Source organism: Dunckerocampus dactyliophorus, chromosome 5, assembly GCF_027744805.1.
Source record: "Dunckerocampus dactyliophorus isolate RoL2022-P2 chromosome 5, RoL_Ddac_1.1, whole genome shotgun sequence".
Classification (NCBI taxonomy): domain Eukaryota; kingdom Metazoa; phylum Chordata; class Actinopteri; order Syngnathiformes; family Syngnathidae; genus Dunckerocampus; species Dunckerocampus dactyliophorus.
Window position 1 is genome coordinate 12991750 of NC_072823.1, and position 12201 is coordinate 13003950.

The 12201-nt window shown below is 40.2% G+C and overlaps 1 protein-coding gene across 1 annotated transcript; it reads left to right on the forward strand.

Annotated features, from left to right (window-relative positions):
• The first annotated feature begins 1511 nt into the window (after nt 1–1511).
• ces3 (carboxylesterase 3) lies at nt 1512–12193 on the forward strand. The gene is made up of 13 exons (XM_054776174.1): nt 1512–1734; nt 2689–2890; nt 2956–3094; nt 5397–5530; nt 6650–6803; nt 7002–7106; nt 8497–8598; nt 8692–8832; nt 8936–9016; nt 10514–10655; nt 11227–11376; nt 11527–11599; nt 11793–12193. The coding sequence occupies exons 1-13, from the start codon at nt 1671–1673 to the stop codon at nt 11968–11970; spliced, it is 1665 nt and encodes a 554-aa protein (XP_054632149.1). The 5' UTR covers nt 1512–1670; the 3' UTR covers nt 11971–12193.
• Nucleotides 12194–12201: the final 8 nt, after the last annotated feature.

A 12201-nucleotide genomic window follows, 5' to 3' on the forward strand; every position in this document is an offset into this window, starting at 1 on the left:
TTTTTGGCATCTTACTTTGTTCTTCATACCCCCGCGACCCTAATGAGGATAAGCGGCATAGAAAAAGGCTGGATGTTGCTGTAGCTTGGTTAATATACACGTCACATTATATTGTTGGCGCTTTTTGGAGGGTTTTTCTGGGGTTTTTTTTTGTTTTTTTCAGAATATTTTCAGATTCCCATCACATGCATTCCTAGCTGTTTTTACATCTTTAGAAGGCACAAAAAACAGAAAGACATATATGTTCATGTTTCACATAAGGACTGTGGATGATGGGCAAAATTCCATAAATGTTTTCCTTGAAGCTTTAGACTTCAGTTTGCTGGTCGAAGCTGAAACTCAGAGGGCCACATGTGAGCAGAGAAGCAGATTAAGCTGGGGAAGTGTAATACATCTATACCCATTTAACTTACGTTCGGTTTAGGGTTTAATATTTCTGAAATCCTCTCTGCATTTGTAGAAAGGAAGTATACTGTACAGGGTATGTGCATTTTAAAGGAGAGCCTAGAGCCCTACCACGCTAAGGATCAGTTGAAAACATACTTATCTGTTTGTATGCTGTTACTTACACAAAAAGGCGTCTCGTGTGTTATTTATATACTGTAACTATGAAATAGTGATTCACACAGCAGGTCAATAAAAACCTTGCAACATGGATGTCTGCTTGTGGGTAAGCCTGTAACCCATGACTGCTTGTTTAAGGAAGTTAATGTTTAACTGAAATCTTCTGTTTTGTTCTCATACTTCTATTGACCTGCAAATAGTACCGGTAGTAGGCTCGGTCACATCTTTTGCATACTCCTCGTTTGTAGTGTACCAGGTAGTGGCCGTCATGTTTAACTTGCATGAGTAGCAATCACATTAAATGGCACACACTTTTATTACATGCGTAAATGTGCTCGAGAGGGACTTTGTGGATTATTTCCACTCTTATTTAGTGTTCTTGTATTTATTTCAATTGTGTAATGTGGCAGCTATCATTTATGCAGGAGTGATCACGTTCATTAAATGGCACAGCTTACTTTATTTGGTGTGCCAATGTAGCGAGTGTGACATGGGTTTTGACTGTGTCAAAATTCTGGTGGAAGTCCAGAATTTCCCTTATTTTCCCTCAATTTCCCTTATTTTCCTGGAAAATTTCCCTTATTTTCAAATGCAATTGTTGCTAGGTATGATTGCATTACAGTCATTCAGCCAACAATATCTTTGAAAGCTCAATATTACTTCTGCACATAGAAGGAATCGTAAATGACAACAAACATAAATGTACACCATGTGAGAGAGCTCATTTCCTGTAGTCTATTACAATTTCCCAGAAATCATATTCATTTATATTATTTAAATAATATCACATTAGACACATGTGAATTATAATGAATATTATGAATAATATTTGATATAATTGATTGCTTTTAACCTGCGTTGCTTGGACTTAGGTGGTCAAAGAGCAGGGTTATGTCATTTTTGACTCTGCGGTCAGAGTACTGTTTGTTCATCGCAGGTCAAATCAATGGAGATGACAGAATTTAAGCAGGGCTGTGGTTGTAATGTTAAGACTTGGTTGTATTTCAGTGAGTGAGTGTAAGAGGGTTTATGTGTGTGTGCGTGCGTGTGCGTGCATAATACCAGAGGACTAGGACAATCATTCAGTTTTTTTTAGCCCAATCAGGATGAGAATACTGCCCATTGTTTATCTGCTTCATCTCGTGGCAGCGAACGCACAGGAAACACAAGGTAAGACAATCATCATATCCTATGTTATTCCTGTGTGTTGAACAGGGCCAAAGGTACTGTTTGTTGTAATTTGTTTGTTATAAACATAAAAAGTCACCAATAAAATATAATGTGGAGTAAAGAGAACATGTGAATTGTTTTTGTTTGTGAGTGCACTCAATGTAAACCCATTGAGTTTCGAGACATTGTTTAACACTAGCACTTTACATTCACCTCAAAGGATGGTTCCTAACAAAAATAGCTATGCTTTTCGTCTGTGGTGGCAGGGCTACCCACCGTCAGGATCCTTTCCCAAACAGAGCATTGGGCCCATCTGTTTGGTGGACATGCAACTCCCTCCGAGTTACCTCGCCTTGTCCGAGAAGAGGGGCTTTAACAATGCAGTAACACCCGGCGAGGCGAGGGATTTGTGTTTTGCCACTGGCACCAAACTATGTACTCTCACCTGCTCATGTTGGACTAATAAAGAAGAAAATGTCAAAAGCCGTAGATTTGGACCCCAAAGCAGACAGACACAGAGTGGAGTACAAAAGGTTTACTAGAACAAAAGCAGCATGATACATGCCAATACAAGCAAAAGGTGAACAAAAGGTGTCTGCAACTAAACCTTGCCATAGGGAAAAAGTAACAAAAAAACACAGCACACGCTAGGGATGAAGCCACACACAAAAATACAAACTACAACTCAAGAACTAGACAAAACCACAAAAAGCTAACGAGCAAGACAAGGCAGGGCAGAGCAGGGCAGGGTGAGCAGTAGCAGTAGTAGGAGGTGTAAGGGAGGGATGGGGTGAAGGTGTAACCTCGCTGAACACAACATGGTACAATACAACTGGCCCAGTGTGAGTGCACCCTTAACACTCAATAACAATCACATTTAAATACAAAAATCTGCGACAATGAAGTTATATTATATGCATTTCAAACAATATAAACTGATTTTTACGTCTTTAGGAGGGAGCATTGACCCAGTGGTCTCTCTGAGAAATGGCCACATAAGAGGAGAAATTGTGTCTGTGAAAGGCACAGAGATAAAAGTAAAACAATTCCTGGGAATCCCATTTGCCCGCCCTCCAGTGGGTCCCCTCCGGCTGGCTGCTCCCCAAGATCCAGAGCCTTGGGAGGGGGAAAGAGATGGAACACGCCAGCCTCCCATGTAAGGGTGACTGATTTGCGTCATTACTTTTTGTATGAAACTGACTACCTCCTGTTCTTTCTCAGGTGTATTCAGGATGCTGAAATTGTTGTCAATGTTTCCAAAGTCATGTCAGTACAGTATACCCCGCCAGAGCTTTCAGAGGACTGCCTGTACCTGAATGTGTACACCCGAGCAGAGGCAAAAAGAGGTGACAAACTGCCGGTATGTTTAAGACACACACTTTCAGTATACAGTCATCCCTTGCCACTTAGTGGTTCGAATGTCGCAGCTTCACTCTATCACGTTTTTTCCAAAATACATTAATTAATAAGTCATGCTGTTTCATGGTTGGCCTATTATTAGTGAAAACTCCGGCTGCCAATCAATTAATCGATTATTTATTCGTGATTAATTGCATTTTGTCCATAGTTATGTTGTAATTCATCGAGTCTTCATCAGTTTTTTATCTATAATGAGTGTACACTAAAAAATACCTGCAGTGTTCAGTTTCTCCATCTGAGTCCAGCAAGTGGCATTTGAGACTCGACGTACTCTGGTGACAATTCAACTCACGGCGACTGTAGCTAAAAATAACTTTGGTCTTGTCGAGAGAGCTGTAGTATCTGCTAGGGCTTTGAAGCTAAACTTATCATTCAAAATGCCGTTTTGTTTGGCCATTTCTGCTCAATATTTGTTCCCGTTTGTGGCTCAACAATAAATGCAGCACCGCTGCGTTTTCTCAAGCTACGGTGTGGGCCAAGGGTCAAACAGGACGTGCGCACGTTAATTGCGCATTAAAAAATTTGTGGTGTTAAAGGGAATTTCCATTAACTCATTAACGCGGTAACTTTGACCGCCCCAGTCAAAACATATGCATAATTAAGCTAATGTTATATATTTTTGTCTAAGTTAAGCATTTTTAATAAAAATGGCAAAATGAACTAAAATACAAATATAAGGCATTCAAAAACGTTGACATAGTATTCTACACTTGTCACTTGGTGTCAGTAATGTTACTGTAATGTTCAGTGAGACACACAATCACCAGGCTTGACCGCCGGACCAACAGGCTTTTAGTGCAGGTTTGAATTATCTCACAGCAGGCTCAGAAATCCCTAATAAAAACACAGGCTACTGTTGCGGCCATCACGGCAAAGATGAAACTCAACTCTGAACACCCTCCTGTCCGCTACTCACTCTTCTCCCCTAGGTAGGGAACGCATTTGCAGTAACACAGCAACACTGCCTTATTTATGTCATAAATGGCTTATTTGCTCTCATTATGTCTACTATATTGGTTAATACAAGTGTAAAGGTGACTATAGGAGTCTTAGCTCATGTCTAGAGGGCTCTAATAATGCTAAAAGCCATATTTAGAATAGGCTTTCTATGGTCTAAATGTGAAAATATTCCAGTTATAAATAAGGAATCCTACTTTCACTTATCCACTTATCACGGTCTGGAACCAATTCACCACGATAAACGAGGGATTACTGTACTACTATATATGAATGTACATAAGGGGACTGTGGGGAGAACAAAAGTCACTTTATTTGACTATCTGCATCCCTTGCATTCAATCAGAAGGCAAACACATCCTTTAATTCTATTGTGGATTTTAAAGTCCCCTTGCAGAATGATGGCATTCTCAACAGGAAAGTTTATACGTCAAATTAATGATTCTCAGAGGAGTAAACCAATCAGATGACTTTCAGATGAAAGTAAATTTGTATTTGGTAGATTATCCATATAGTGTATATTCTTTCTCACCATCTTCTCTTAACTCTCTGGAGGATGGTCATTTCTTAAAAGGTGAGCCACAAAAGGGAAAGAAAGCACGAATCTTCTGTGGTCTCTCAGACCTTCTGGCATACTATAACGTTTTCCACAACATTTTGGAATCTTTTGGAATAAGTGTTGTGCCCAGAATAGCTTATTTGAAGATGAGGTCATCTGTGGCACCAAGCGTGACAACAGCTCAGACTGCCAAATGTTGCGCAACACACACAGGTCCATATCACTATATATAAAAGTACACTACAAAAACACAACACAAAACACACATATAATCATTGCTGTCCATAGTAATTACAAAAAGTACAGGCATTTGTTCCAATGTTTCCAAAAACAAGAGGAATACCTTGTGTCATTTTGTAATCAAGGCTATTATGATTACATTTTTTGGATCAGCAAATCGCCACATAAATGTATACGTAAAGTTCCTTAACACAGCATGAAAGGTGGGAACATTGCTAGTAACAAACACATGGCTGGCACTCGTCCACCTTGGGAGCTTGAGCAAAATTCTGAATGCGTCATTAAATGCCGTCATCATTTTGGCTTTAGTGTAACTTCACCACAAGAGTGGAGTACAGTAGACTCTCATCATCTGTACGTGTGAAATTTACATGCCAGCACTGTTTACAGCACTGGCGCTGCACATCAGAGCCTCAATTGTAGCTTCAAGGACTCGGCTTGTGAAAGGTCTCCTTTGCAAAGTTTAACAGTGCTCTCTGTTCGTCAGGTAATGGTGTGGCTCCATGGAGGAGGTTTGGCAATCGGTGCTGCTTCTCAGTATGATGGCGCTCCGTTGGCTGCTTATGAAAATATAGTGATGGTTATTATTCAGTATCGCCTCGGCATTCTGGGATTCCTGGGGTAAGTAACTACAGTATATTGCTCACCTAATTTGCCTCTGAAATAATGCAACTTCTCGAAAACATCACAGACACAATGTTCCTCATTTATTTGTAGATTTCTACAGCATTTTGGATAACGATAAAGACGTGCTATAAATGTCGTTTATTGTGTTCTTCCAATTGTGGTCACGTGTCAGCAAAGAGGCGTTCAAAGGCACTTCAGCTGCTTGGAAGGAAAACGTTCTTTATTTGGCCAGGCAATAATCACAAGACTTTGCAATGAAATTAAGTCACTATGTGACTGAAAGAGGAATACACAAGACACGAACCAGGGTGATGGTGACCGATAAAAAGATCAAAGAGATAAACACTGCAATGCAAACTTAACAGATAAGCAGACACACACAGTGCAAGTACTAATACTACGGGGAATGAAAATGAACAATTAAATAACATTAAACATGTAGTATTTACAGCTATTTACAAAGCAGTCCCAGCCAAGCATGCTGTGAATCAGGAAGTGCTCCCAGCTCCCACAGCTCCCAGTGATGCTACACCATCTTACTGTAGAACTAATCCCATTTACAAGTAGCGTTTGGTGAATACCTCTCATTCTATAATCACATGTACACATATATCATTTATGAACAAACATGTCCTTATCTAGGGCCACACGGTGGTTTAGCGGTTAGCACGTTGGCTAACACAGGAACAGCCTGGAGATCGGGAAGACCTGGGTTCAATTCTCCCTTGGGCATTTCTGTGTGGAGTTTGCATGTTCTCCCCGTGTGCACGTGGGTTTTCTCCGGGTACTCCGGCTTCCTCCCACATTCCCAAAAACATGCAGGTGAAGTTAATTGGCGACTCTAAATTGTCCATATGTGTGAATGGTTGTTTGTCTATATGTGCCCTGTGGCGACCAGTCCAGGGTGTACCCCGCCTATCTCCCGAAGTCAGCTGGGATAGGCTCCAGCATGCCCCCGTGACCCTAATAGAAAATGGATGGATGTCCTTATCTATCTCTATTTGTTGATGAATGAGGACCAATGTTCCCAGGCATTTTTGTTGCAGAAATGTACAGTAATTTAATAATCCAAAGAAAACTGAATAGTATCCTGACAAATGTCCTGTTCTACAGCACCGGAGATGAACATGTTCGAGGAAACTGGGGTTTCTTGGATCAGCTGGCAGCTCTTAGGTGGGTGCAGGAAAATATAGAGGCTTTTGGTGGCGACCCTCAAGCTGTCACCATCGCTGGAGAATCTGCAGGGGGCATCAGTGCGTCTATACTGGTAAATTTATTATTAAACAAATTAGTCACTGCCACAGAAAAGCACATAAATACCCTTTTGGATTAATCAGTGTTGCTAATAATTAAGTCAGTTAAATTCAATAGAGCTACACCGTTCATAACATAGCACTATAATGCATTATTTAAACTCATTTATGTATTTTCATATTCATTCAAGCCAATGTGTGTATTTCCTCAGACTCTGTCTCCACAAGCTCAAGGATTGTTTCAAAGGGCAATTTTTCAAAGTGGAGTTGCATTGGTTGGAACCTATACTAGCAGCGATTCATTGGCTCTTGTCAAGGTACTGTAAACGTGTTTTGTCCTAAATTAGTGAGCTTTCAGTTGGAGAATCAGTTTGTAAGGACTTGGCTTGTTTACCGTAGGATGAAAGGTGTGAATGTTGCTGCAGAACAAAAATCGGAACCATTGTGGAATTATGCCTTTGAATATATGTATTCATTCAGGTCATTGTTTTTTGTCTTGTACTCCAAGGGACTCGCAGAACTAATTCCACTTTGTCGTCAGTCCAGACAAGCCATACAAGCGGAATGAGGATTTTCTGATTTAGTTTTGGTGTATACTGTGGTTCTGCCTGTGTGTCTGTTTACAGCGCCACACGAAGGCGTGCCTTATGTATTGCATCATTTTCACCCAATGATCCGTTCCTGTGTGGACGTGACTATTTACTGATCTCAGTATCAGATCAGAGATCTGACCCTGAGTGGATGCGATTTTTTTTCAACCCACCATGACAAAAATCCAGGAGCATTCCCGTGTGGACAGGGCCTTTAGAAAACGCATCCTACATAGCTGCACCTGACAGCTGTAGTCTGACTAGATAGGACAGTCTGAGCTTTCCAGTCAGACTAGAGCTCTCCTACCTAGTTGTTGTTTTTTCTGCCTCAGGTCATATATTTTGCTTTCATCGTCTAGCTTTATTCTGACTAGACAGCTATCTAGTCTGTCCTATCTGTCTGAATGACAGTAAAAATAACGTAGTAAATCAAACGTCTTAGAACACCCCAATTTTTCCAGTTTTTTATTGCAATTCAAGTCGTTCAGGTCCAGTGAATAGCTTGGAATGGTACAAAGGTACATATGAACTGCCAGAGATTAAAAAAAGGTAACATTAGCCAAAACTGAAAGGTAATGTACGGTATATTTCAGAATTTTAACAAAAAGGCCTTTTCAGGGACTACCAAATGGGTCAACGATTTAAAGCTGCAGAAATGGAGGTTGATCAAGTGTTGACAGTTGGTGTGGCTAATTCCAACTTTAGGTGTTCCAACTTTTCTGGAGTACTTACTACCTCATCTGTCTGCATAAAAGCAGTGTTTGGAACATACTGTGGCACAATAACCTTGTGAGCATCAGTTGAACAGTATTGTACTGCAGAAATGAATGAGTTGCTACAAAAACGGCAAGAATAAGGCAATTAAGAATGGAAGAGAGCGAAACCATCTTAACATTTAAAAATGTAGGTTTTTCCGACAGACAAATTGGGGTGTTCTAAAACTTTTGACCGATAGTGTATATCGATATTGTACACGCTCATAGCTTAACAGTGATAGAAAATAACAAACCATCTAGCGCTAATTTATTAGTACATAAACCGGTGTTTCAAATTGTTGCCTCAGTGCACATTTATATGTGTTTGCAGTATTTAAATGATAAGCTTTCTTTGCAAACAGGTTGTAGCCAACCTGACTGGATGTTATAACAGCACGTCACAGATACTGCTTCAGTGTTTGAGAGGAAAAAGCCAAGAAGAGTTAGTTGATGCGACCAAAAAGGTAAAAGAAATGGAGAAGATGTACAGAAGCATGGCGTATGCAGTAGGTACATATAAAAGTTCCGGTTTGATTTGTCCTGTATGCTGTCTTCAGATGAAAATTTACCTGGGAGGTGTGGTCGATGGTGTCTTTCTGACTGATACTGCAGAGGAGCTTCTAAAAAGGAAAGATATGATGCAGGTGCCAGTGATGATGGGGATAACCAACCATGAGTTTGGGTGGCTTCTACCTCAGGTCATACATTTATCTTTCATTCCAAGTATTCGGATATATGACATAAATACTCATGTCTAACAAATGAGTTGAACTGATGCACTTTGTAAAATGTGGTTTGCAGAATTTTGTTCTTCCCGGCTGGGAGAACGGTATGACCAGAGAATCTGTCCTGGGGATGGTGAACATGTTCTATCCTGAAGGGGTGAGCTCCAAGAACATTGTTGATGATGACAATAATGATGACAAAAAGAAAGATCAAAAATAGGAAACATTCTGGGCCTCCATCATCAGCATTCACACACAAACAAAGTTATATCACTCTATGATTGAAAATTGTTGATTAATTCCCATTCATAAGGAAGGTCCTGCCTTGAAGAAATTCATACCGAAGTCGCTATGACCCTAGGGCAGCAGGAAATGACTCTGAATTGCAATTCATTGACAGTTTGATTTGGTGGTTAATGGTTAAAACTAAAGCCGCACGGTGGTCTAGTGGTTAGCATGTTGGCCAACACAGTAACAGTCTGGAGATCGGGAAGACTTGGGTTAGAGTCTCCCTTGGGCATTTCTGTGTGGAGTTGTGTGTGGGTTTTCGCCGGGTACTCCAGTTTCCTCCCACATTCCAAAAAACATGCATGTTAGGTTAATTGGTGACTCTAAATTGTCCATAGGTATGAATGTGAATGGTTGTTTGTCTATATGTGCCCTGCCATTGGCTGGCGACCAGTCCAGGGTGTACCCCGCCTGTCGCCCGAAGTCAGCTGGGATAGGCTCCAGCATGCCCCCGAAACCCTCAAAGAGGAGAAGCGGTATAGAAAATGGATGGATGGATGGTTAAAACTATTAACTATATGCCATGTCCTGTGACCAATATCGATAACCCAGCCCCACAACAACATGTTTGCATAGATTACACTGTGAACATAAATGGGGTAATGTACATAACAAACAGGTTGCCAACCACCACAAAAATTAAGTTTCCTGAGGGAAATGTTGGTACTTTGTTGATTGCTATGCTGAGTAATTCAGAGGTTCAGAGATAAAATGATAAAACAGTAAAAAATATTTGTGATATTTAGTCATTCAAGTAGTGGGCACAGAACAACAGCTAAAACTAAAATAGCACCCTGAGAAAAACAAGTATTTTTTGTTTGTCAGGTTGTACTTGAACCACTTCCTGGTTCAAAGATGATAAGGGCAGGGTTGCAGTTATGGAGAGTTAAAAAAAAAAAAGCATAAACTACTAATCAAGTAACAACAGACATGAGGCCAAAGCAAAGTGACATGACGACATTACATGAATTTGTGACGTTGTGACAAATGAGAAAGCAATGGATTGACTAGCTGAGATGATTTAAAGAAAACTGATAATGATTTATTTGATTTATATGCAAATGTGTCAACATTTTATCATTTAGCTTAGATACAAGATGTCTACAGACTCCAAAGTCAGCATAAACCTGCTGATGACAATAACGTGACCTGCCAGGGAGAATTACCTGTACAAAATCCTAAAGCAACCAAAGAACTGTGGTCATACCAGATGATCCTTGAATAGCAAAATGTTTGGATTTTCAGTGAGATCCAGTTTTGGTCAATAACAGGTAAGTATGTTAACTTATCATGGTCCCGGTGTTTCTTGTGTGAAGAAAAAAAGAAAAAAAAATCTACAAATCGCCAACCACTATTTCTGATCTAGGCCTCTTTAGCCAACAGCCTTATTGCAGATGAATACCTGAAAAATGCCAAAACTCCAGAAGAGATAAGGGACGGATTCACTGAACTTATGGGAGACCTTCTGATGACACTGCCTGTTGTCAAGGCGGCGGACTACCACACAGGTCATAAATATTCTTTTGTATAATTTGACAAACGTACTGTATTTGCAGTTCTGGGTTGGCATTTCAGCTTGCATTTTAGAACGTTTTCCAACCCTGTATGATAAAAGTTAAGCTTACAGTACAGGCCAAAGGTTTGGACACACACAACACAACTGATGGTCCCAACCCCATTAATAAGGCAAGAAATTCCACAAAGTAACCACGACAAGGCCCACCTGTGAAGTGAAAAGCATTTCAGGTGACTACCTCATGAAGCTCATTGAGAGAACACCAAGGGTTTGCAGCGCTATCAAAAAAGCAAAGGGTGGCTGCTTTGAGGAATTTAAAAAAGTTACTTCACACTTTTTTGTTCAGTACATCATTCCACATCCACATGTGTTCATTCATAGTTTTGAAAATGTACAATGTAAATAGTCATGAAAATAAAGAAAACGCATTGAATGAGAAGGTGTGTCCAAACTTTTGGCCTGTACTGTACATGTATATGTTTTGGGTATGCCTCTGATGTATACAGACGACGAAGCAGCCATTTGACCATTTTTGTTGTATTTACATTCTCCTCCATGTTTAGACGCGGGTATTCCAGTTTACATGTATGAGTTTGGATATCGTGCGGAGATGCACAACCACACCAGACCGACTTTTGTGAAGGCAGATCATGGAGATGACGTTGTATTTGTGTTCGGAGGATGTTTCTGGACTGGAAATATACAAATTATAGGTATGTTGTATATTTTATATTACTGGTCATGTATAATATGTGGGATAAGTAGAGAAGGTAAGGCCCATTTTGCTGGGATGAATCAAGGAATTAACTAATTGAGTGTTGTTCATGTGGCTTGCTATCTGATCCCTTCTGGCATATTTTCAGGCAATATTACCAAAGAGGATGAAAGACATTGTTTAACCATGATGAAATACTGGGCCAATTTTGTCCGTACTGGGTGAGTAAGAACAGAAAGAGTAGTGTCCCTAAAGGTGTACTATTCCATATTATCATTGCTATTATGATTTGATGATTAATGTTATTATTATTAAGGGAATATGCGCACGGAAACATCACGTGCAAACTGAAAAAAGGCATTTTCACTTTCTCCTCATTGCAAACAAAAAAAAGGCATTTCATTTTCTCCTCAGCTCTCCCAATGGTCCAGGGATGGTCACTTGGCCTCAGTATGACAGGCAGAAGCAAGAGTATATGGCTCTAGACCTGAAACAGACTGTAAGACAGAAACTGAAGAAGGACAGAGTCCATTTTGCAACAGTCACCTTACCCCAGAAAGTGGAAATGCTAGCTGCCAAATCTGGAAGGTGAACTCTGGAAAGGGTTGTCTTGTTTCCGTCACTTAAACTCCCAGGAGTGAGGTTGTTTTACACAATGAAGTGGCAAGATGACTTTTGCGACCTCTGGGTCTGCGACCTCTTGTTGTCTCCATAGCTCTCAAGTGTGCCGATATTTTTTTTGTCCTAGTGTTTTTTTTAATAACAGCTGTAATGAAATGAAACCATTTTATGCTAATAAAGACAGTGGCATTTAATGGGTGTT

Excerpts from the sequence above, each read along its gene's own strand:
- ces3 (XM_054776174.1), top strand. The coding sequence starts at position 1,671 with ATGAGAATACTGCCCATTGTTTATCTGCTTCATCTCGTGGCAGCGAAC. Across the intron at positions 3,095-5,396 it reads AAAGAGGTGACAAACTGCCG|GTAATGGTGTGGCTCCATGG; the intron begins GTATGTTTAAGA and ends TCTGTTCGTCAG. Across the intron at positions 10,656-11,226 it reads GGCGGCGGACTACCACACAG|ACGCGGGTATTCCAGTTTAC; the intron begins GTCATAAATATT and ends CTCCATGTTTAG.